Source organism: Rhipicephalus microplus, chromosome 8, assembly GCF_043290135.1.
Source record: "Rhipicephalus microplus isolate Deutch F79 chromosome 8, USDA_Rmic, whole genome shotgun sequence".
Lineage (NCBI taxonomy): Eukaryota > Metazoa > Arthropoda > Arachnida > Ixodida > Ixodidae > Rhipicephalus > Rhipicephalus microplus.
The window spans coordinates 56671245-56698089 of record NC_134707.1 but is presented as its reverse complement, the minus strand read 5'-3'; the positions used below and the strand labels follow the sequence as shown (position 1 = coordinate 56698089).

Here is a 26845-nt window from a genome sequence, read left to right as displayed (position 1 = left end):
GTTCATCCTACACTTAAGTTAGCTGTGGCTTAGCTCGGCTATGCCAGGATATGCGTATTGTGAACAATGGACGGACACATGCAGAGAGACGGACGGGCAGACGCATGGACGTATGGAGGGAGAGATGCACGAACGGACGCACGGACGAACTAGTGAGCGAACTCAGGCGAGTCGATTGGCGCTAGCTTTTTCGTGGCATGTCAGAACAGTAGCTACCAGGCGTTCTCCGGTGCGCCAGATCTGCACCACGTGACGTCACCGCTCCTGGAGCATGCACAGCATGGCTCTCGACAAGCCATGCTCAACCTCGGCCAGTGTAGCTGACGCTACAATATTTCTTGAAGGCTTCAGTCGCTATTGTATGCTAGCCAACTTCGGCTTCCTCGATTGTGGTGTGTTTTGTTGACTAAATGTAACGTAATGCTACTTTTCTGAAATATGGGAATGTATGTTTCTAATTAAAAGCTGGGAGGACTCTTATATCCTTAATATCCGAAAAATATTTAGATAGCATTCGATATACATTCGTATTTGATTTGTTATGATCCTGTTCGGTTCGTGTTTGATTTTTTTTCTAAATTTAACGGTCGGCGCAACCCTAGCAAGTTGTTCCTATGCATTGTTCCTATGCAGTGTTCCTATACACTGTTCCTATGCACAAGTTGCTTTTACGCACTGAACCAAGCTTAGTGATTGTGGATGTTAGCTGTGAACTTGAGACATCAAACCACCCTACATATTTGCATTATAATCTGAGTCGAACAGTACGACCCTTCTCAATGACATCTCGTTTGTCATACTTGGCACAATTAAAATTATAATAAGTATGATAAGCTTTACTGTATTTACTAATACAATAAATTATTTAGGCTAGCAATTTAGTTATACAATAAATTACTTCCAGCTTAAATTTCAAGAAAATAATATTGTTTTCCTAACTGCTTTTAAATGAATATGGCATGTCCGCTTCCTTTGCAGAATAAAAAAAGTTGACCAAAAATGTAACCAAGATGGCAAGGATATACTAATCTGAATACCTTCATTCGATTGGAGAAAGGATCTCTGATATTGTTTTAACGCGTGTGTCCTGTAAAGAAGGTGTACATGAGTTAGTACACGAATTAAGTTTTGGCAAGGTATTTTCATTACTTTTCAAAAATAGTTGTTATACATTGTCATTACTTTTCGCTAACTGCAATTTGTTATGTAAGCTTGTCAGAAGCAATTTCGCTATCTCCGTTTCTTGTGGCACGTACAAAGTGTTTTTATAATTGTTACGATAAGCTGGCAATCGTTTGTGACAGAAAAGAAGTTTGAAAAAAGAAGTATGTTGTGGTCATTTCAATTTTTTTTATTGATATGATATATAAGGAGAGCATTTCAAATTAAGAGGGGCAACGACCACCTTGTGGGTCATTGTCCTGCTTGCCAGGCCAAGGAAGTTTTGGCCACACGATTTGTTTTTGAACTAGAGCATTGGCATCTAGTACAGACTGAACGTAACGAAGGTTCCTACTGTGCTTGTTTTCCTTCGATCAGCTGTAAGAAAAAAAAATACTACGCCTGGCGTCGGGAACGATTCGGTGACGTCAGGAGACCGGCGCTGACCTTAACCCGGTGCCGCGAGAGACGTTGTAGACGAAGTACGCGAAAGAGCAAAAAAGAAATGAAAGAAGAGGCGGATAGCGTTCCGGTTTCCGGGGGATAATATATAAAGACATAAGAGGCGCCATGCCCTCGGCTCCTCCGAGCGACGTAGTGGCAGTGTTGTATATCGCGAGCTCCATAGCGTCGAAGCGCCACGCCCCACAAGCAGCGCCCGTTTTTTTCCGATGAAACAAGCAGCAAGCGACACACCCGCAAGGCTACAATTACGCCGTCGCCGACATTCAAAAGCGTGCGGAACAAAACCGAATGACGCCCCAAGCGCGCGCTCGCAAGCTGCAGAGCGCCTTGCATCATCCGCGAACGTGGTGGGTCACGTGGTAGCCAACGAGCGCCGCCATTGGACCATAGTTCGGCACCGCAGCGCCCCTGCACCGGTTTTGCCTCTCATCTTCTTCCTCCTTGCAAGCGCGTCGTCTGCTCTCGATGGCCGCCGCGGCGTCTGCTCCGGTTTATCTATTCGCCGGTAGTTTAATGCACGCTTATTAGGAACCCTGATTATTTACAGAGAATTTTGTCAACCGTGACACGTCAAATCGACGACACCCAAGCTCCTACTCCTGCGTCAGCAAGGCAACATTCGTAGCAAGGACTTAACTGCTGCTGCTTTTTGGGAAGAGAGTCAAGATGGGCTCGTCGTCTGGTATCTGGGTGTTCGGCTACGGATCTCTCGTCTGGAACCCCGGGTTCGAGTTTGTGCGAAGTCAGATCGGCTACATTCGCGGCTACGACCGCAGGTTTTGGCAAGGCAACGACAAGCACCGCGGAACGCCGGAGAAGGTGAGATGTCGGCCAATTTTCTTCTTCTGCTTCGTCTCCCTTGACGCCGGCGAGCGCCGCTCACTTGGCGCGAAACATCTGTTGCAGACGATAACTCGCGGTGTGCGAGCAGACGATCTTCGCACCCCCGAACAGATGTGCATTACACGTCGGAGTGATGGCTCCGCGAAGTATAACTGTACAACGTGGCCGTTGCATAAAATGTATTTTTTTTTTCAGCGGCGCCACGAACTGAAACTAAAGAGGTGGTTCTCAACTCATCCAGGCAGGTTGTGTTTGTTCTTGTTTCGCAAAGGGAAGCAGGATTATTTCGCATATCAGCTGCGAGGTTGTTATGTAGTTTGAAAACGCCAAAGATGGCTGAACAGACGAAACATCTGCGTTAGGTCTTTGTATTTTTTTTACGCTAGTGAGACGCATCGCCAGTTGACTATGCAATTTCAAGATGTTGCTGAAGGTCACTTTTGTTGCGAGACAACGTTACCATGCTTCGAATGACAGCTGGTCTGCTGCTTTATCGTTTCGAAATGCATATTGCTGAAGGTTTCCAGGAGACGAAAATGTTTGCCAAGAGGTTTTGCTTCATAATTTTTCTTTATCTTGTGCAAAAAGTTAGGTGCTCTGCCAATTGTTAACTAAAGGCTTTGATAGCTGCCTTTTACTTTCTAAGAAACGCGTAAACTTCATCTTGTGCTTCTTCGCATAATAAAAAACAAAACGGAAGATAATGTGCTTCTAGTTGACTGTATGAGTCGAAGAATTCGGAGAAATCCTGTCTCTCTTCTTAATATACTGCTACAGCTGGCCTTACCTATATTGTTTAGGGTCGTCTATCATCTTAGAGTGCGTGCAAGTGTGTGTGTGTGTGTGTGTGTGTGTGTGTGTGTGTGTGTGTGTGTGTGTGTGTGTGTGTGTGTGTGTGTGTGTGTGTGTGTGTGTGTGTGTGTGTTTTGTTGCCCGGAAAGACGATATCACACGCGAAAACGAAGTTTGGACAAAGCCTTTTTCCGAACACCGAATGCACGGTCGCTTTGGCGACCGGTTATGGAGTTAGAATTGTCTTTTTTTTAACGCTTCACGTTAACGTTAGTATTGTTAAAACGTTTCTGTGTGTCGTGCATTCGTGACTCATCGCGGTTTCTTCCAGCATTGTGTGATCGAAATTGATCATGCGCATTTTCATGTAATGCCTGTAAACATTTCATAGAAGGGCAAGGCCAATATCGCGGTGCATCATTCAGGAGAGCCAACGCAAAAGTTTGCTGTTCTCATCTTATGCCTCTGGGACATTGGTAGCCTTACGTTCATATTGTAAAGCAGCCATCATCATCAGCATCGTCATCATCGCCATCATCATCATCATCATCATCATCATCATAAGCCTGACTACGCCCTCTGCAGGGCAAAGCCCTCTCCCATAGTCCGCCAATCAATCCGGTCTTGTGCTTTCCGTTGCCACGTTATACCTGCGAATTTGCTAATCGCATCGGCCAACGTACTTTCTGTCTCTCCTTCGTGCGTTTGCCTTCTCTGGGAATCCAGTCGGTTACCCTAATGACCAGCGGTTATCCTGCCTACGTTCTACGCGCCAGGCCCATGTCCGTTTCTTCTTCTTGATTCAGCTATGATATCCTTAACCCAGGATCGTTTACTGACCCGCTCTGCTCACTTCTTGCCTCTTAAGGAATACGAACTTCGCTATCGTCAACGCCAGAATGCTATCTATATATAGCGAGGCTAGTCTAGCTGTCCTATTCGAGGAATCAGAGTGTGTTCAATGGGATGTGATATGGCTCTGCGAAGTTAGGAGGTCACTTGAGGCTTATGCAGCGCTGAAAACGGACACGTCATATGCTACCGTGGATTAGTTGACAAAAAAAGAACTAGGGGCGGGGTTTCTTATACGCAAGAGTATCGCTAGTACATGGAGAGATACTATAGCACCGTTTAGAGGGTGGCAAGTATCATTAGGTCTAACAAAAAGTACAAGGTGAAGGTGGTCCAGGCTTACGCGCCTACATCGAGCCATGATGATCATTTGGTTGAACGCTTCTATGCAGACGTAGAGTCAGCCAGTAATGAAGTAAAGTCACAGTACGCTATTCTGATGGGTGACATTAATTCAAAAGTAGGTAGGAAACAGGCCGGAGACTATGCAGTGGGAATATGGCATGGGCTCTAGAAATGCCAGAGGGAAGTTATTATAGGAGTTCGCAGAACGTAATAATTTACGGATGTTGAATGCGTTCTTCAGAAAATGGGCTAACCGTTAGTGGACGTGGTGAAGTCCCAATGGCGAAAGTGAAAATGATATATACTTCATTTTGTGGCCACACCCAGGCATTTTACATGATGTAGAAGTCGTTGGCGAAATACCATGCAGGGACCACAGAATGGTAAGAGCTCGTAGTCACCTAGATTTAAAAAAAAAGTGAAGACAAAAACTGATACGTAAAAATCAATTAATGAACTAGCGGGGAGAGTGACAGTACAGAAGTTCAGAGTTCCGCTTCAGAATAGATTCGAGGCACTAAACGAGGTGACCGACGTTAGCGTTTATACAATGAACGATAATCTTACTAGTATCATCGAAGATTGTGCAATAGAAGTTGGGGCTACAGTCAGTAGACAGGGCAAGTGGGAAAGTATCTCATGAGAAGAAAAGTCTTAATAAGAGACGACAAACAATGAAAGCCTGAAATGCAACAAAGAAAATTATACTAGTGAAGCTTTTCAAGTTTTACTCAATGGACGTAAGGTAGCCCACGCCAGAAGGTATAACATGGAGAGAATTGAGCAGGCTGTAAAAAGCGGCAGAAGCCTAAAAGCTGCAAAAGCAAACTTGTGCATAGGCAAAAATGGAATGAATTCATCAAAAAACAAGGAAGGTAGCGTTATAAGCAAGATGACTAGTATTGTCGAGGTGGCGAAAGAGTTTACAGAGAGCTGTACATAAGCCAAAACAACTAGAATAATATCGTGAGAAACAATAATAATCCAGGGAAGTTCGACGTCCTACCAGTAACGACAGCGGATGCATGGAAAGCCCTAGAAGGAATACAAAGATGCAAAGCTGCTGGTGAAGATAAAGTAACAACAGACCTCCTGAAGGATAGCGGAGAAATTGTGTTAGAAAAACTGGCCATCTTATATACGAAGTGCCTCTTCCCGGGAAGGGTACCGGAATCTTCGAAGAACTCCAACATCAACTTAATCTCTAAGAAAAAAAATATTTCAAGGATTTGAAAAATTATAGGTCGTTCAGCTTACTGTCCGTACTCTACAAAATATTTACAAAAATAGTAGCTAATATAATTAGGGCGACACTAGAGTTCAATCAACCAAAGGATCAAGCAGGATTTTGTACAGGCTACTCCACAATTGACCCTATTCGTACTATCAAGCAGGTAATAGAGAAATTCGCTGAATACAACCAACTCTTATACATAGCCTCCGTAGAAGAGGTTTGACTCACTCGAGACATCAGCAGTAATGCAGGCACTACGGAATCAGAGCATCAAGGAACCCTACAAAAACTTACTGAAAGAAATCTACAGTGGATCCACAGCCACAATAGTTCTTCATAAAGAAAGCGAAATTATTATTATTATTATTATTATTATTATTATTATTATTATTATTATTATTATTATTATTATTATTATTATTATTATTATTATTATTAACTGCGATAAGTATAAGGTGAGTGAGTATCAATGTAGACTGGCAGTAGGTGTCTATATGTTGCCGAAGTCTAAGAAAATAATTACGTCTCCAGGCAACTAATTTACAAAGACATGACTGCATAGTGTTGGTGGTACTGCTGCGACCAGAAAAGAAATGCTTTCGGTGCAAGAAAGGTTCCTCCTATTGCGAATACGGTAGCCGTTAGCGATCGCTAACAGTTGCTAAGGGGGAAAAAAAAGAATCTGCTCTGACTCACGTTAAATTACGTCGCCCTCAGTTATTGTTAGTACATGTCTTTTTCAAAGGCCTGACTCACTGACAGTGCTCTTATTCGATCCTACCGTGGACAATAGGGCCACGTGAGAAATACTGCTCGTTTTGTTTTGAATATCGAGAATCTGTCCTGCATTGTAGACAATGTGAACGCCATTTACTTGAGAATACGAGACGTCTTTGCATCTATGTGGCTTACAAATGCTAATTAATCAAGCTGCTAGTTATTCAGTTTGTTTCCCAATGGAGTCTGGCGCTTCTATGTAAAACACCCGCGTGCGTTCAGCAGAAATTACAGCACTTGCGGCATTCCAAATACTTATATTTATAAACTGCTGAAAAAAAGCATTGTTCTGATGTTGAGTTATGAAGATTGCCTGAAGGATGCTCTCGAGAAACTGTCCGGCCTGCATGTTATTCTGCACAATTAAAAAAAAATGTTAGCCCATGGTTTTTTTAAAGTACTTTAAAAAACACGTGCTGTGGCATTCTGATATGATGCGAATGTATGAACATGCATGAATCGTATGCGTTTCATCATCATAAAAGATTTTCGCATATGTCCAATATGTATGATACGAGATGTTGAGATGGGATGGTGGCTGAATGTCTAGTGTTTCTGAATAGGTGGTACTAACAGCCACAAAAGACGCGCCACAAGCCAACCTTACAATGTTATGAGCTTTCTTGGAAAATGACCGCTTTGCGCCTCTTGTCATTCTGCAAATATCGTGCAAGCGCTACGCGAGCTGCCGTTCTGTTGTTTTTTCCCTCGTCCGGCGTTCAACTTGAAGCGCTACATGAGTATTGCTAGACGCGACCGAAGGAAGTCATCAGAAAGCACGGACAGAACGAGCGTAGTTCCAAGATTTGCACGTCGCGCTCTTAACCATGCATACGCACGCTGAACGGGAAAGTCCCCCGTGGAAGGAGTGGGGCAGCGGTTACGGTAGGTTAAACGAGTGCGGCCTCACATCTCTTTTCAGTCACGAAAAGCGGTGAATGGTGTTACAGCGAGTGATGCAAAAAAATATTTAGAACAGTTTGACCATGTCGCTCCGTGACATCATCAAGGTGTCACAGATCGTATTGATGAAGTAACAATAATATTACCTAGTATTTTACGTCCCAAAAGCCCAAAATGATTATCAGAGACGCCGCAATGGAGGGGGGGGGGCGGAATTTTCGACCATTCGGTGTTCCCTGACGGGCTCTGACATCGCACAAAACACGGGCTTCTACCGTTTCGGCTCCATCGAAATGTGACCGCCGTGACCGGGATCGAACACGCGACCTTTGGGTCAGCAGCCTAGCATTGTAGCCACTGTACCACCGCTGCGGACGTCTGCACGAAGTCTGCAACAACAACGACAACGACAACAACAACAGCAGCAGCAGCAGCAACAACAACAACAAAAACAACAACAACAACAACAACAACAACAACAACAACAACTACTACTACTACTACTACTACTACTACTACTACTACTACTACTACTACTACTACTACTACTACTACTACTACTACTACTACATTTGATGCTGCTGCTACTACTAATAATAATATAACTACTACTACTACTACTACTACTACTACATTTGATGCTGCTGCTACTACTACTAATAATATAACTACTACTACTACTACTAGTACTACTACTACTACTGCTGCTGCTACTACTACTATTACTACTACTACTACTACTACTACTACTACTACTATTGCTGCTGCTTCTGCTGCTACTACTAATATAGCTACAACTACTACTATTCTGCTACTATGGTGACGACAACTTTGAGAACGACGACACAGGGTGGACTTAAGACAGTTTAGCTGTATAACAAACCAAAAAATCATTTCGTTGTCTATAGTACGACTCCTCCACCACGGCTTACCCAGCAGTTGACAAGTCTCGCTCTCAGGTGCGCTAAAACCTTTTTTTTACATTGCAATTACTTTCAGTAACACCCCCTCCCCCCCATACTTTCTGTGGTATTATTGTTTCTTGGTTCTCACTAATATTATGTCTAACAAACAAAAACAAACCCTTAAAATGAACGTAAGACCATCATAAGTCGTTCATCGCGACACGTCTCAATGGCTAAACGAGCGTGATATCACCAATCAATAGTCGAGGCTGCCGATAAGAGCTTCAAGTTGCCGAAATCAATGTGAATGAGAAGCATTACGCTGAGACAATAAAGAAAAAGAAAAGGAAGACGTCCAGCATAAATGGACCATGAAGCAAGTCAAGACCACCGGTAGGCGTTGCGGGGGTGACTCTGGGCGTCGCCGATACTCTTAAGGCCTGCCGTTCGGGAACAATGGGGACCGTTATAGATGAGTCGAGAAGCGCCTAAGAAGGAGTGATCGTGAGTGGAAGAGTTTGAGAAGCAGGGGTCAATGAGGCGTTCGTTTGGACGCTGCTAGAGGCAAACCCTCAGAAGTGTGCTTGAAGAAACCATAAAGAGATAAAAAATTAAGTGAGAACTTCCTAATCAGCTCTCCAGAAACCCACAAGATGGCAGAAGGAGCAGGAAAAGAAAATTGGCAATGACTCATATTTAGCACAAAGACACGAGAAAGCTCCTTCTCAGAAAGAAAAAAAAAAACTCATCCTTCTCTAAGGATTGAATCCGGGACCAACGTCTCTTCAGTGTGTTTGCTTCAGTGAGGTGTTTTTTGTGGTTATTGTTCTATCAGTGCCGAGGAATCGACTTGCAGCAATGTGTGTCCACGTGCTTCGAGTCGATGACGCATTCGAAACCGCGCCGCCAATTCGCTAGCTCCCCAGAGCTCAATCGGTAGAGCAACCACACCGCGGAAAGGCGTTGGTCTCGAATTCGATCACCTGAATAGGATGAATTTCTGGGCAACTAAGAAGGCTCTCTCTTTTTGAAATTGGTATCAGTTTCCTTGTTTTAAGCTACTATAGAAACCGTCAATTAACCTTTCTTACGAAGAGTCTTCGGTTATATTTGTGAATTGCTTATCGATTTATTAGAGCCGACTCTAGTCATTCAGAAAATATTTTATTCAGAGGTGCAGGCGAAAATACACGTAGGGGAAAATAATTTCTGACACCTCCCCACTTTACGTAGGTTCCTGCATGTATTTGCGTGCGTGCGCGTGTTCTAAGCGTAGAAAATAAATAAAAATGTCGGCGATGTCTCATCCACAAACCGCACTGTATAAATAACTGCTAGGAATGTGATAACTATGCTAAATAATGATGATGGTCACGACGACGACGGCAACGATGACGATGATAGTGGTGATCTGTTGCCTCGTGAGAGAGGATGCACTACATGAGAGTCGTGAAAATTGTTACTGAAACCGTCCCGGCTCCTTCACACACTTCATTATATGGGAGGCCTCCCTTAACATCTAATGCTAAAAACATGGCTCGTCTTGTACACAACCTCCCGAGGAAAAAAAAATGTTGGTTTTGGGACGTTAAACCCCACAAATCAATCAAAAAAATAAATGTGCGCGAATTCGGGCTACGGTATACCTGGGTTGAGACTGGAGGCATCCTACAATTCTCGCGACACTTTATAATTGCAGCAGTGGCACACCCCGCGTTTCGATTCGTTACTCATATAACCCGACCTGTAAGTGTCACAAACTTCCACTGCTTCGCCCTCGACTTCGTTACAGCGAAGGACGAATTTGTTCGTGATATTTTTAGCAAAGTTCAAAGCTTAACGATTGTCGGTACATGGTAATTGGTGCTACTGTGACCACGGTTCCACTATAACACGTACACCGTATAACCTATGGACATGTCGGTCAACTCTGAAGTCCTCTCTTTCTTTTTTTTTTCTTCTTTCCGGTGATTTAGTGCTCTATCGCAAACCCTCAGAAAGAATTCGAATGGTATTATCAGTCCTGCCACATATCTGAATGTTCATCAATTAGGTGAGGGAATTAACCGCTCAGGCATCAACGGCAACTTATAGCCAGTTCCGAAACCACTTACCCCGTTCGGCTAGCTTTTGTATGTCTGCAGTTGCTATCTGCCCGAGTGGTTTGGTGGTTATGGTGCTTGGGTGGTGACCAGAAGGTCGCACGTTCGAATCCCGACTGATGGCCGAATTCCGATAAAGGGAAAACTCTGCAAGTCGGTGTGTGCGTTAAAGAATGTTCTCCTGGTGGTCGTAATTTCCGCAGGCCTCCGTTATACGTATCGGCGTCTCTCTTAATCATATTGTTACGGGGAAGAGTTACACGGGTCCGTGCACATGTCAGTATCGTGGCTTTAGGACATCGAACCTCAATGTTCTTATTGGGTGTGCAGTCACATTTGTGTGGCCATGCATGTCAATCGAGCTGTGTGAGCTGGCAGTAATGTATATGACGTCGCAGAGTGTGGTGTATTCCGTAGCTGCATTTTGTTGCCGTGGCCACGCGGGTGACATGACAGAAAAGCTGTTATGTTCGTGACGGTGTGATCAAGCGAAATAGGGTAAGCTGTACCTGCAGAGCTTTGGTCGTACGCATGCTTTGATGAGCAGAGCACGCACAAACGTATACACAGAGAGAGAGAGAGAGGCTCTCAAACAACCTTTCTGTCATATAGGACACGCCACTACCTGTCAGCTCCGATCTCGATGCACCTAACTTGTCCGGTGCAGAGAATTCAGCTTGTCCCCCTAAAGCCCGCGACACCGCAATGGCCTTGCGGAGTCCCAGAACGCGCGCTTACAGTGTATGCTTTATGAGCCGGCTATTAGCAGGCACGCACGGCCGTAGCATAGGAAAGCGCTGTCACGTGGTGGAATCTATTAAGCTCTCCCGGCAGTGTCACACCGGCACGATGGCCTCCGAGCATGCAAACCGGGTCGATCGTCGGTGGGAGAGTTAATTAGTGCGGCCATGTCTGACAGTCCTTTCCTCGTCGGCCCTTTCCCGCGCTTTCTTTACTTTTCAGGGTCGCGCACCCGCGTGGTCTGTGTTGTCTCACTGGGTGGTGGGTATGCTTTGTGTGCGTGTACGGCGTCGATATGAAGCGTATAATGGGTTTGTGAATGTGTGTGTTGGTATGCGCAGAAGGGATAGCAGCAGGACAACGCTTTGGGAACGGCGTTCCAGCGTCCTTTGTCGAAGGCCGTGCCCGTTGGCTGCCATACAGGATGAAGCGCCTCTTTCACTTCCGCTTCTTTCTTGCACTATGTTCTCATTTGATCCTTTCTTCACGCTATTTACTCTCTGAATGCACTCAGAACCTTAATAATTATTGCAAAGCCATGTACCCGACAGTTCATTCGACAGGAGCAGGAGGTGGTTCCCCTATAGTGTGCGGCATGAACTTCACCGAGTGGGTTCCTGTATTGCCTTTCAGAAACCGCTAAAGAGTTCACAGTTCTTTTTTTTTTTCGCATTAAACTAGTCGGCTTGTTTCTTAGCTAATTCTCGTATATGGATGGTTGGGTGGGCACATACATAGATAGATAGATAGATAGATAGATAGATAGATAGATAGATAGATAGATAGATAGATAGATAGATAGATTGATAGATAGATAGATAGATAGATAGATAGATAGATAGATAGATAGATAGATAGATAGATAGATAGATAGATAGATAGATAGATAGATAGATAGATGAATTTCTGATGGTCGTTCAGTGGATCTCACTCACTCACTCACTCACTCACTTAATCAACAACTTGACCAACTTGAGAATTCGTTCCTGTTCACCCTTTCGTCTCTTCGCTTATGTTCAATCTGAATACTGAATCTGATTGGCCGAACAGCTGGGCCTTACATACACATTTAAGTTAAACGTCACTTTCTATTGTCTCTGCGTTGGTATCTTTAGGGCATCTATAAAAGATGCGGGCTTCTTTTGTGAATGGGGGACTTTCACGCCTGGTGCATACATCCGCCACATCTTGTGGACTTTCTGTCGGACATTCATTCGCGAAACGGTATCTCTTCTCCGAACTTTCCATATACTGTCTGTACATTGCCTATTCAGGGTTACGCCCCGCCGCGGTGGTATAGTGGCTAAGGTACTCAGCTGGTGACCCACAGGTCGCGGGCTCGAATCCCGGCTGCGGTGGCTACGTTTCCGATGGGGGCGGGAATGTTGTAGGCCCGTGTGCTCAGATCTGGGTGCTCAGATCCGGAGCCCTCCACTACGGCGTCTCTCATAATCATATGGTGGTTTTGGGACGTTAAACCCCACATATCAATCAATCAACCAATATTCACGGTTATGTGCCTGCGAAGGCAGACTCAACGAGCTTTAGTATAACATCTACACAAGGCATATTTAAATAAGTACTACAAATGAGTTCTGCTGAAAGCTGCAAGGTAGTGGAAGGGTTGAAAAGTATGGAGTGGGGAGGAAAAAAAAAAGTCTCCAGAGAGAAGGACGAATTTTTCGGCTACTAAGAAACTTTTTTTTTCTGAGAAATACGTACCGATTTCAAAGTGGCTTCATGCTTTCTTGTTCTTATATGCCTTGGCTCGTACCCACTATGGGTGATTCGCTACTAAGGCGGCGGTTATTGTAATGGGGAAAACGAATTGTTAAATTTTGAAAAAGGAAAAGTAATTATTCTGTTATCTACGGAACTTAAGAACGGATAATTATATGGTGATTTACGAATAAAGTAGGTAAATAACTAATAATTTTAAAGAATAAATGAAAGGTAATTAAAAAAAATTAGAATTTCATTAGGTAAAAAAAGGAAAAAAGGATATTTAACAAGCAAAGCTCCTTGTGTCCCTGAGAAATTCACAAACTGCTACGCAAACGCAGACGCTCCTGTGGCAAAGAGAAGAGGCCCCCCAAAAAAGGATATTTTCAGAATCAAGAGTCATGTTTAAGTTTCTGAATATAGTTTCTAAATGTTTCTTCCCAACGCTTGTCAAACGTCGGCAAATAAGTAAAAAAAAACGGTCGATGTTTTCTGGCTCTTGATAGTAAAAGGAAAAGGAAGATGGTAGCTGACCAGACCTGTATAAATAAGAATCAAAAGGTGGAATCTGACATTTCAATTTTGTGATGTACACTTCCAATTCGCGAGAGGGGCACCATTTATTATTCCAATCAAAAGAAAGATGACCATATTAGTGAACTGGTAATCTCATTTTCATGGAATTCTAGAGTAAAGAACATTTACGAAATTGGGATTCAGTGACAAAACTGGTATCAGGTACCATGGACATTACAGGACCATTTAGAGACCAATGCGCAAGAGTGTCAGCCATTTCATTTATACACATGCCTCGGTGACCTGGTACCCACACCAGTCGCACTGTACTGAAAATGTTATGGGATTAAAGGAGCGAAAGCATTTCAAAGGAAGTACTCGAGTGAAGAAGCTGAGGCTATGGATCTACATAGGGAAAATGAATCAGTGACAATAACAACTGCTGAATCATTGATTGAGAGCTTTAAAATGGCCAGAATTGTTGCTAAAAGCTCTTTTTCAAATATAGGAGTGTAATCTGGGAGACGTACTGAGAATCACCAAGACAATGTCTCTGAGAAGATGCCTACCGCCGCTTTCTCTTCACACATGGATGCATCCGTAGCAATGACATTAGCAATTGAAGTATATATTCTTTTAATAAGTTTTTTTGGATATATGTTAGGTAGGCGTTAGGCATTAGAAGGAAACAATCATTAAATTCAACTTTGGTTTTCACCAATGAGTCATTTGAAACAATGCTGCTTATGTTGACGTGCAAAAGTTCTAGCTGCTCTTTAACAAACAAAATTTGAGGTCTATGTACTCTAGACCATGGCTAATTAAAAATTGTTCTCGGTTCGAAAATGAGTATGAACTGTGAACGTCTAACTGAAGAAGCGTAAATTTTTAGATATGTCTTAATGGTGAGCATGCTGAATCTACAAGCTAGGGTGGGGATTCGGACTTCTTGATGTAGCACACTGATCGCAGTAAAATATGGGACCTCCAGACATCTTCGAAGGGTCTATTGTTCTAAAATAACGAGGGGATTAATCTCATATGCTGGACCCGCAGAAAAATAAAACGCAATCAAATTCTAGGATTGCGCAAACATACATACGGTAACTCATATTTCGACTGTCCTTGCGTAGGCCAGAGGTGTGTCGACCGAGTTTATGGATTGTTCCAATAGCACGAGTTGCCTTAGATTTATTATTTTCAATGTGGTTTTGCCAAGTCTGTTTCTCATCATAAAACACTACTAACTACTTAACAGTAATTTGTGATATCACCTCTACAAACATTTGGTTGTCTTTTTTTTCTTTGTTGGCATATTTATATATTACGTTTCATTCTTTTTTTTTAGTAACAACCACAACCGCATGCTTCTAATCGGTGATTTGCGTACGCGTACCTTCAACTTGGCTGGTGCCATCTTTACCTTTTTTTTTTGTTTTAAAATATCTCTTCAATTCGAGAGCTCCCCACTGCGGCACAGTCGCGCCTGTGGCGGTTCGCGCGGCCTTTCTCATAGCCCGATAGCCCGACCGTGTGAAAGAAGCAGCCAGACGTGGTGGCGGGCCGCCAAGACCAAAAAGATGCAGATCAAGATGGCGCCTTGCGTGCGCGCGTTGCACTTAATAAGTCAGCCGCCCGTGGTCATCGCGCGGAGCCGCCGCATCGCGGCGCGCGCTTCGCGTTCGGCGTTGTCCCGGCGGCTTTTGCGGACACTCGTCATTCGTTTATCGTGCCCCCGGGCGAGGGCGCTTCTTGCGCCGTGCTACGCTTTCCCACGTGTTTCGGCGGTCTTTAGGATCCTTAGATAGCCGTTTCTTCGGTGGATTTGCATGTACTGTGCGTTGACGGATTCGATTCCCAGGTTTCGGAGCGGCCGCGTTTCGGTGGCGTGTAGAATGCACAGGCTCCTCCATGCACTTAGTTTTGGTGCAGCTAACATAGCTTTTATGATGGTACTTAAACTCGCCGGGCCAGCTGCGTAAGTTCCGATCATCAACCAGGGGAGCCAGTTGTCCTGCGTTAAGAGTGTAATTTACAATAGATGAAGCTGAGTATATTGGGTTAAGGATACTAACTTACTTAATGGTACCTACTAAGTGTACTGCGTTAAGATTGTAATTTACAAAGTCTAAATAAGTTCTTGCGTCAATGAAGTATACATATGAAATTACTAGGGTGTAATTGCCAAGTGCGTGGCGTTAAGGGTGTAAGCTAAGTGTATTTAGGTGTCCTGCGGTAAAGAAGTAGTTACAAGGGTGTAATTGCTAAGATACTGCGTCATAAGTGTGACTCACTAAGTGTAATGTTGTGTATTGCGTTAAAGGGGAGGTCACTACGTAGCGTCCTGCGTCAAGAACACTAATGTTTTAACGTGCGCACTGCTAGAGGTCGTAGCGACTCCGTCAACAAAGTTTTTTGTCGCCCTTGCCGATGTGGTGCATTTCAAACGTATTAAGAATTAAGTCACGTCAGCTAGGAAGGTGGTGTGCAGTTGTGATCGAATGTATTGTCGCAGCGCCTACAAAGTTTTTCCATTTAGGCTAAAAAATGCTGCTTCTTTTCATCAATCAACTGATTAATTTTTCTATTCCTTCCTTTCTCGTTCGTAAGTGCTGTATTTTTCATGTTAATTTCTTCGCATTTCTGGCGTACAATGCATATGAACAGGTCGGGACAAGTACGTTTCTGTTAACGTCTCTACAGCAACACGGTACATTTATACTCTTACCATAGAACAGGGTCGAAAGCCACCTGCTGACGTGTACGTAATATTATAGACGCGAACAAATACTGGCGTTCGTACTCCCGTATCGACCACATTTGGCGATGTGTGTATTCACTTCCAAATGGGCGTTCTTCCAGCACCACGCAAGGAAACATCTCATTCTTGTAATATCGTCGAGCATTCGTTGACGTCGTGACATTTCTTGGCATTCTTTTGGGATGTACTCGTTTCTTACATTTTAGGCCATCGTTATAAAGGTGCCGTTGCGTAAACACAACAAATTTCACGAAAAGAGAAACAGATGTATTGATTCAACGTGGAAGAATACCAAGTCCTTGATCTGGGTTTTATTTTTATCCTAGTCAATCCTACTTTGTTCTTTAGAGATGAAGCTATGATGCTTTCCTAAAAGCTTTTTCATTGTCCCGTACTTATATTACTAGCATAATCTTACTAACGAGAATTTTTCAGCGTTTCGCATTTGCCGCAATAAGCTTTCTGCTGTTTTTGCTCGTGTAGGGCCAAACACCGTGTGGAAGGGTTTCTTTGGTGAGCTAAGCTTTCTGTCGAAGCTCGTAACCGATAAACCTTTAGGCCAGCAGTTACTTCTGTGAAATAAATAATTTGATAAATAATATGCCAAGCTCGACTCTTCCACACCCATATCCCAGTTTTTCAATCAAAATGGTGGAGCAATGGCATTCTCTGGGAATTCGCTTCTTCGTCCTGTGATGGTTAATCTGGATGCCTTTCTATGGGCATCTTAGACCGAATATGAACACCATGTTTCATTATATTAGCCAGGAACCCTCTAAAAAACTTCGCTGTTGGTGGCTATAAATACGGGGGAAACATCGAGACCATTTTTCCATTGATATATGCTCATACTGTTGTAACCTCGTGCGTCAAGTACAACCAAACTACTTGAGAGTACCTCTCACGTCCTTCGGAGGTCTTCTGTTGAGAATGTCAACGGATTACCATTTCCACGAATGTGAACACACATGACTATGTGAGCGTCTTACTCTGTAGGGTAGACTTCATTACTGCGAACACTTGTTCTTAAATTCTTCGTTTTATTTTTATGTCCCAATCGCTTATCTTCCCGTGCAATAACGCCTACACCCGGCAGCTGGTTTTAGAAGCCTTTTCATGCATGATAGCTATAGAGGCTACTATTTATACCTCGGTGCTCTGTTGAAAGGATTGCTCCAAAGCTCACCTTTTTTGTTGCTGGCCCCCTAACATCAGATGATTGTGGAAAGATTGTGCACAACACTACTTTGTCAAAAGGTGCCATAACTGTCAACCGCCAGTAGTGTTATGCAAGTGCAGGTGACTGTGATTTAGCAGGGAAGCCAAATCTCGACACTCTTATTACTGACGTGTGTTATTGCTGACCCTTCGTATGCTGACATTCGATACGGTGAGCACACGCTGTTACACGCTCATACCGGAGAAAATCGCGCCTGCGATGCGTTGCCTCAGTACTAACCACTGTGTTCTTACCGCGGAAAGCTTATACGGACGACTATCGTGGAGCAAAGAATGGCTACTTTAGAACCGCAGGTAGATAATTGTAAGCATCTGGAGGCCATCATCATTCACACTGACGATCCTGACAGCAAGTGCTTTTCTGGACGCTGTAGAACTCCGTCATGTTTTGATGTTCCGCAGAGGCGACACCTTAAAACAATTAGAAAGTTTGGATCGGCCCGATTATTCTGCTCGACAACAACACGACAAATTCGACGACATGGCGGAACTCGAAAGCATTCAGAAAAAGCACCCGTGATACCCGTCGGTTGAGCCCTAGCAATGGAGAATACCGGAGACACCAGGCTGCCCTTTCATTCTACCGATAAAATCTTCGTGCCAAACACTATGTTTCCAATAACTCGATCCCCCATTTATCAAAAGCATAAATAATGGAACTTGTCACTTCGCCATGGATGCCGCTCGAGTACTGCTGTAAGAATTCCATACACAGCGTTGGTGAAAAAAAAAAAACACTGTGGAAACATGCGGTGTTTTACATTTCGTTCTTTTCCCAATTCATTTCCAACTTGCAACTCCACTGTACCGATAGAGGCTGTACTTCAACCTCCGCGTTCCTACTTCTAAGCAAATTCACTGGCGGCTTCACCTAAGGTAATTCATTAGCTTCGACTTGGCTGCCGGCTCAGCAGTTCATTCGAATGCTGTGGCGCGTTCACATCTACAAACACACGCCACTCACGTATACGCATACAAACACGCGCGCGCTCGTGTGCTCAAGCACCCAGCAATACGTAAGAACTCTCCCCAGAGTGATGAATTACAGTGCCACCTTTCGGCGGCCATCGCTCCGCACTTTGCACCCTCTCATCGCCACGTTTGAATCCGCCCACCCTGAATTCAGTATTTTCGCGCTGCTTCCATTTTCTTTAGCGTCCATCCCCCGAAGCCCTCAACTGCGAATGGAAAGAGAGAGCGTGCAGTATATTTACGGGCGTGTCTGAGCAGTCTTCGACCCTTCTTCCTCGGTCAGTGGGTACGGCTCTGAAGTTCGCGCACGTGACAGTTTAGAAGAAAGATGGCCGCCTTGGAACGCGCCCGTCTCTTCAACTGCCCTCCGCTGGTCATTCCAGGAATGTTAATTAACAGCGGTCCCCATGCGCTCTCTTCCCACCGTCCGTCCGATTAGTCCAATTCGTTCCCTGCAGATGCGTGCAGTGTTACGGAGGCTAACGGAACGCGCGCTAGAAAGCGTAAGCACACTACACAGGCTTATTACAACTTACATGCACATAGAAATAGATACGACGAAGTGTTCATAGATTACACTGTAAACCTAACATATCTTGCAATACCGACATATTTACTCTATAATTTATTATTGTTGCTCATGAGGATTCATTATCGAAAGATGGCCTGCGTCATCTTACGAGAGGTGTGGTAAGAAACGTTAGTGTGTTTAGAAATAGTGTTTAACGATTTCGAGTACTTCACTATGGGAGAGCAGGGAGCCGTCCCGATGGAGCTGAGGAAATCCACAGCCCACTAGTATAACTTAGAAGAAACGTTAGTGGGGGGTTAGAAAAAGGGGGTAACGATTTAGAGCACAGGGTACTCTACTATGGGAGAGCTTAAAGCCGTCTCGAGCTTTGTGGCGGGAAAGTACACGCAATCATGAGTGTTGCGCTCAGAAACGTTAGTAAAGAAGCGGTCGTGCTGATCACCCTACGAGTTCAGCATGTCTAATTTTTTTTTCGGACCGATAACATTCCGCATCTGTCTTTGTGTCACTGGTTTTCATATGAAGCTTCAAAGTATTGGCGAATTTTATTGGGCACCGCGTCCTAAATACTCATATCGGTTATATGTTATTTTTGCTGGCCTCGCCGATCCTTTATTTCACAGTTAACTAGGGTACATTACCAGAGAAAAACGAACTTTGTCTCTAAGCGGGCACCGTCCTACATACATGTGTTTAAAATATGAAATTACTTCAGTGTTGGCCGTAAGGCGCTACGAAAGCGTCCACACAAAGATGCTATAAGGCTAGAGGCTTTGATGCCTCATCGAACGATAAACGTGACTGTTGGCGGCAACGGCGGCGGTGGCAGCGGCATTGTCGTCGACGCAAACGACGCAAAGAAACATGTGATCACTTCATCATTGAACGTCTTGTATCACTAAAATCTGTGACGTTATCCCTACTCCATCACACATCATCGTCGCCAATGCAAAACCACGTTAGCTGCAGAACGCTGTTGGGGGATGCGGAGGAGGTATCAGCGTGATTAACTTAGCAGGAAAAAAATCTTAGCCAGTTTCAGCCCAAGTAAATGCTTTACGAACTACTAATCGGTTATGATCCTGCACTTATACTGTGTGCTAATCTGCTTTCTTCAGTTCGGTTCTTTTTGTTATCGGCTACTCCATCGAGTTAAAGAGCTCGTTTCACAGGAATTCTGCTGTCGGCGTCGATATTTGTGAGCGAGAAATCATATTAAGCGTCACCGGAAAATCAAGAACGATGGTAATAAAATAGGAATACGAAAACCCTGGGTCAGAGCGGGAACTGAACAAAGATCGTTTTGGCATCCGAGTGTGGATCGAACCCGAGTCGTTTGCGAGGCAAGCGGATGTTCTACCACACGGCCATGCGCCTCATTGTGAATTCAGTGAAAAGAACTCACTGTGCTTGGAAATGCAATGAAAGTAGCTTTCATGCTTTGCCAAAACGTGCGTCTTGTGTACATGCATGCTTCATAATGCAACTTGTAATAGTGGCTAGTACAAGCGCCCACCGCCAGTGGACGTCAGAGCATGTGATTATTGTAATGGCTTCGTGGTTGAAGGCCGCTCACCCACTACAAAAGGCGCACACGCTGCTGTCCCCATTCCCTCGAGTGGCTGCATAGCAAGCTTGAAAAGGTTTCGTGCACTAAGTGTTTAAAGTACGTACTAGGGACAGAATATGGCTATCACTTTCAACTCATAAAGGCAAAGCTTTAGGGTGCCCTAATTTTTATGTTCTTGTTTTAGTGTAATTACATGAAGTTTTCTATTGCTGTCTGTTGTTTTCTTCTTATCATCCGATCTTTTTTTCGATTGTGCTTCGTTTCCGGTGGTCTCTTCTATGTTGGTTGCTGCTCCAAACGCGGTGCGCTTAATGGCCTGACCGCAAGTACGCGTTGCAGCGCTTCAGCGCTTCAGCGCGCGCAGTGCAGACTCGGCGCCGTGCTTTCTCCTTATCAAGGGAGAGGGTGAGTGGCTGCACGAAGCTGCGCTCTCTCCCTCCATATGGAAAAGGCCCGGCGCCGGGTCTACAAGCCATGCGCTGAAGCGTGCGTGTGTTGAGGCCTTAATTCTTTTAGGGGTGAAGCTTCTTATAGATGCACCCATTCGTCCCTCGTAGCCGTTGTAGTAGTGTGTAACAAGTAAAACGTTTTCACCTCCAAGGTGGTGCCAGAGAGATATTTTTTGGTGCGTTGTTGAACAATAAAAGATAGTGCTCAATGTACATGCCAGTGGCTGCTAAGGGGGAATGAGAGACAGGAGAATTCGGCTTTTGTTCATCACGAACGCTGCGGATTTTTTATTGTTCAACAACGCACAAAATACAAGAAAGGGTTGCTACGTTATGCACGCTGGGCGTAACCTCCTTGGTTTTAGAAAGGTTTAGCCAGCGTTGAGCCGCAGTGCCATGAATACAGTGAACCAGTATATACCATGAACTCGAGTTGGTTAAAGGTGGGAAGTAGACACGAAACGCAAGCCGTAAGAAAGTGTGCGTGTGCCTCCTCTCGTTCAGTCCTTGGAATGCCCGATGGATGGCGGTGCTTCTATATAAGGAATATATGATGAAAAGGTGCGAGATGGTGGTACTTGGAGTGTTAAACAGGTGGACGAACGGACACACAGAAAGATGCATGGATGGACGCACGGATGGCTGCACGGATGGATGGACGCATGGACGGACGCAGGAGCGGATGCATGGACGAAAGCAGGGACGGACGCACAGATGAACGTGCGGACGCACGAACAGATGCACGCACGGACGGGTGGATGGACGCACGGGCGGCCACACAGACGCACGCGTGGATGGACGGAAGCAAGAAGGGATGGAGGGACGGATGCTACGCCCCACTATCTATCATTCACTCCGTGGATATGCTGCCATTTTTTTTTCTTGACGCTGCCGACTGACCTACCCTTGTCTCTTCCGTAGATGCGTTTCTAATTCCCGATGCTGGCGCTTTATTTTCATTTTGATGGTTCGAATCAAGAATATTAAAATTGGAACAGAACTGTTCTAGAACAGAAACGTTCGGCAAGCAAGCACTGATGTTCTCCATGCGCAGCCCTCTCAGTTTACGGGTACCACCACGTTTGGTACCTGCGTGTAACGAGTGCGGCAACACATGAGCCGATCAGGCTAGTCCGTCAAACTGCTCCGAAGTTAAAAGATGGATTTCGCCTTGATGTCTTCATAAGCGTTTCTTAAACCTATTTGTATGCAGCCCTGGGAACTTGGAATGTGCTTAGAAGATATTCTGGCATATGTTTAAAAAATGTTTAACGATTTCGAGTACTTCGTACTCAACTATGGGAGAGCAGTGAGCAAAGCACATCAAGTCATAAAGGGATGGTTTAAATTGGTGCCAGTTAGTGCGAGAGCTACAAAAGACGATTTTATGTATTCATCCATGCATCTCAGGTGACCACAGGCAGTAGGACATCGTGAAATCACACTGTGGTGGCCACGTCGCGTGTCACTCTCTCCGCGTTCCTTATTTCTCGCATATAGCATCGACCTGCTATCCCTCTCGTAATATCTGGCTCATCGGTCACCAAAGGTCTCCCGGTAATCTGTGAGAAAACAAGCTGTCATCGCTCACATATATATGACAATGCAGCGGAGAGGCAGAGAATGCTGCAAGTGCTACCAACTGATTTATTTCGTTGTCCAAGTGCTCGCACTTCCCAATCCTCTGCATGTCCAGGCCATAAAACGTAAACTCTCCGATCGCACGACTCAGGGACCCAGAAAGGGTATCTTGAATCAGGCTGAGTGTGCAGCAACGGCCACTGTATACTCCTGGACAAGGGACCCAACCTTGCCGCTCCCTTGTCTCTCATGTTGTTTAAAGTAAAGCCGTTCAAATCAAATACACTGATCTCATCGTTGTCTCTGGCCCGGCATGTCAGCACGTGACAGGGCTTGGTCAGACCGGTGCACATGCTTTTTTAATTTGTTTTAGGTGACATCTTGACGGTTGGAGGATAAAGAGTGGACAGAGGAAAGAAGGTATTATTCGCGTACGGCTGTACATAGGCGGGCTTGAACCTGTCGATTGACGCTTTTTATTCTCTGACGCCCACACGAATGGCGAAATGCGTGTCTCCGCGTGCTGAAGTGTCGGGGCTGCATCCACGCCAGAAATAACATCACCCATGACTTTTGCGCATTGGGTGTGTCTTTCGGTTCATGTGAACAGTTATAGACACGGAGAAACACATTGTCAACAGTGTCTGCAACTCGACGATAGTCTTCTCGTTCATGGTATTGCCTCGAAACTCCTTTCTTCCTTCTCCCCCTACCGAAAGAACGAAAGAAAAAGAAAGATAAGTCACACAGTCTGGGCAGCTTGAGGCGGCTTTCGACAGCAGGTTGCAATGATGGATCGGTGATGGCAGGAACTCTGAAGGCACGTGGAAGTGGATGGACGTTCTGTCTCTCTAATTGGATCCTGCGGTCTAAACAGAACGATGACTCTCCTCCTCAGTGAACAGTGCTACAGTATCTCTCTGCCTAGAATTCTTTCCTTCATGACTTCTCTCTCTCTATGTGTGAGTAGGTGTGTGTGTGTTTGTGTATGTGTTTGTGTGCGTGTATTTGTGCGTGTATGTGTGTGCGTGTGTGTGTGCGTGTGTGTGTGTGTGTGCGTGCGTGTGTGTGTGTGTGTGTGTGTGTGTGTGTGTGTGTGTGTGTGTGTGTGTGTGTGTGTGTGTAATTCTCTGCGTAAGCTAAGCGACCAGTCCAGGCGCCAATTAATGGCGTCGATTCATCTTCAGTCCTTCATAGTAGCTTCGAGTGGCTAGGCGTACCTCCTTACTCGAGAGTAGTGTTACACGCATTGTATAGATTGATGAGTGTTCGTTATTGCTGCTTGTGCCAGCTCTACACAGGTTTTCTGTTCTGTAAAGATTCACTGCGAGTCTCACAAAAACCGCGCTATCATCATCATTACCACATGCTGAACGTGTATTAAAAGCCCTCAAATCTTACTCCATCAGCCAGCTTTGCAAAAGACATTAGTATCGGGACGGTAAAGGCCTTGAATGTGTACAAACCGTAACGGAGGGTGCTGTAGCCCCGCGAATAGTTCTATATGTAAGCTATGATTTTCGCGAGATAAACATAAACCTTTTCTTCTTCACGAAAAGTACGGGGCTTTCGGCAGCACTGTAAATCGAAAGACGTACCACGTTCACGTCTGGCCTGTCGTGAAGGTTCAGGTCACTGCTCGAGCTTAGGACGTTGTGCGGGCAAAACGCCTCTCCGACGCCTATACAGCAAAACATAGGCGTTCATTATATCGCTCCACCATTATGCTTTTTTTTTGACAAGGTGCTACTTTGAAAGAACAGTAAAGACAAAATTATTAGTCTGATTTGCTACGCTACAGATGGCAAGACAAACGGCGAACTAAAAAGGTGTGAAAGCGATGGGTCCATATAGATGTCCCCCTCTCTGGTGGCAGTGTATCTTCAGTCATCCGTTCAGGTATCTCGCATTCATGCGTCAAAAAGCACCTCAGTGTGGATTTTACTAGGATAGTGGGCGTGAAGTCGGATTTCCAGGAGCTATAAGTGCTTCTGGAAATGGCTGCTAGTCTGCTTCAGGCGGTCTGAATTGTATCGAGTCGTATGCCAGAGCGGTAACATTGGCACGAGAGGTCATCAGCGAATTCTTCACGCTTCTATGTTCCTTCGTACTGGCTTTGTTTTATTACTTTGCTACATTTAGGTTTTTATCTCATTTACTAACAAAACTATCTGCTTGTTTCTATGAACTCTTTCTTTTTTAAAAATCCAACTCGCCTTTTCTCCCTGAAGGTCCCGCTGGCAACAGCTTTAAACTGCGCTGCCATAATTTGCACTCGGTTCTTGAAGTCTCACTTTCTTCCTGATTTTCACTGTTTCCGCTACAGCATAACCTTGTGAGCCCAAGCTTTAACCCCTCGCATAGATGGTGGGCCTTCTTTTTTCATGAGCAATTGATTTGTACAGTCGCGCTGTAAAAAGAGTCAGTGGTAAGGACACTCAATAAGCCAACCACGAGGGCAGCATATCGGCCGTGGCATGTATGGCACTTACCCGAGGCCGAGTATGTGCCACTGGTATGCGGGTATGTGGTGATTGACAACAATTTAACAAATATTTTGAAAACTCCGCCATATCTTAAACAACGTGGGAATCGATAGCGATGTCACTTGCCGGGTATCACAGCTTTGGCATAAGTTCACTTTTGCTTGTAGCACTTATGTCGTCCTGCATTCAGCATCATAACTATCTACAACGAACAGGCAAACTCTTGAACGCAAGCGACATGGATGGCCTGCCGGCCTCAGTTAATCTGAGAGTCGACAAGCCCTCCACAATCCCGATCAAAATCGACCTCACCGATGACCTCAGTAATGACAACATGGGCACCTTGCGGTACATCCAGAATGACGAACACGCATGCCTTCTGTGTGTGTGGCTCGAGTTGCCAACATCTACAGCTGGGCACTGTCGCTTGAGCTAGGACGAGACACTTTGCTGTTGCACATACATCCGTTAGACCTCAATGGGTGCCCATGGGACATCGAAACACCTCCACTACTTTATACTTAGGACAAGGCATCTCCTGCATATGGGCACAGTTTCCCTTCGCACAAGCAAATTCTATCCACAATTCCCAAGGGGCCACGTACACCTATCTATGGTGTATGAAAATACAACAGCCACACCCCGAGGCTCGTCTATGTGGCACTTTCCAGTGCTATAAGTCTCGAGGGCTTATACCCCTAACCAATGAAAATTGTGATTTCAAGTTTGATCCCGCGTGTGGCTTCATGAACACAAACGTACAAAATCTGCTGTCCCGGGCACTTTTGTCCATTATGCGCAGCACGAGTGATAGTCAGGGAATAACAAGACAAAAACTGTCGAAAACGCGCGTGCTTTGAACCTTTCCCAATTTCGACCTTTTTATCTGTACGTATTATCGTGACCAGTTTTGGAATGCAGCTTCCGTGCCGCATGCGGTGGTCCCTACTCTCGGAGGCCCGATACGTTTTTCGTGCATCGTAGCAAACAATAGGCGGCGCAGAAACAGTGGCTGCCGCATGCCAGTAAGGCACGACCCCGGCGATATTCGAGAACGAATGGCCTATACCGAGTGCTATGACATAATGATGATGCCGGAGAGACGATGATGCCTGCTTCTCGACCTGATCACTGCTACGCCTAGGAAGGCAGTTTAGGGGGTGGGATACCGGTGGCCCCGTCCTGTAGGGATATCCTTATTTACGACAATTCCGGCGTCACGGAATCTTCATACATCTCTCCCAGGCCCACAGCCTCCAGCTCTCCTCTGGTCGCCCCGACCTTGTGCCTCCTTCCTTAACTACACCAAGGCGTGTCGATGTACTCTGTTGTAGAACACGGACGTCTATTCAACCGCCCCACAGGACTACACGACGGAAGACCGAGTTTTTGGTCCTTGAGCTGCTGCAAAAGTCGTCGCTTGGTAGAAAAACCTAAAAGCTAGGCAAGGAATAGATGATACAAACAGGGTCTTCGGAACCTGGCTTGCGTACTCCTTGTATCATACGTCCGAATATTATTCAGAAATCGAAAAGTATGCCTATTTCAATTATATACGTTAAACGTGCTCTAGAGGGTGGTCCACAGGGAGGAAACTTGGGTAACCGCCGACGTTTAAAATGGTTGCTGAAAGATTCCCTTCGTCCTACGGAGCCCATTGGCTCCATCGCTGATGAAATATACGTGAAGTGTATACTCCTGGATGAATACAACTCCATCGAAGGGGCATGCAAGCGATGTGCCGAGTGTGATGGCACCCTCTGTAAAGAGGTTGGCATCACAGCCGGCACACGTCTTTGTCGTTTACGTAAGCTGTCGCTTATGCAGTCACCAAGTGTTAGGGGACCCTGGCATAAAACTCTTTCGATTTATAACACACACTGAATCTCCCAATACG

The 26845-nt window shown here is 45.0% G+C and overlaps 1 protein-coding gene across 3 annotated transcripts in view; it reads left to right on the top strand.

Moving 5' to 3' along the window:
* LOC119164508 (glutathione-specific gamma-glutamylcyclotransferase 1) overlaps positions 1–26845 on the top strand; it is a 209134-nt gene that overhangs the window by 164438 nt on the left and 17851 nt on the right. Inside the window, exon 1 of one of the 3 annotated variants that reach the window (XM_075871888.1) lies at positions 1732–2445. The exons of 1 other annotated variant lie outside the window; for it this stretch is intronic. In XM_075871888.1, coding sequence (XP_075728003.1) covers positions 2293–2445 — 153 coding nt within the window. In that variant the 5' untranslated portion in view covers positions 1732–2292. Of the gene's footprint in view, positions 1–1731; positions 2446–26845 lie in introns of those variants that run through there. One more of the 3 variants, XM_037416707.2, reaches the window with a different exon arrangement.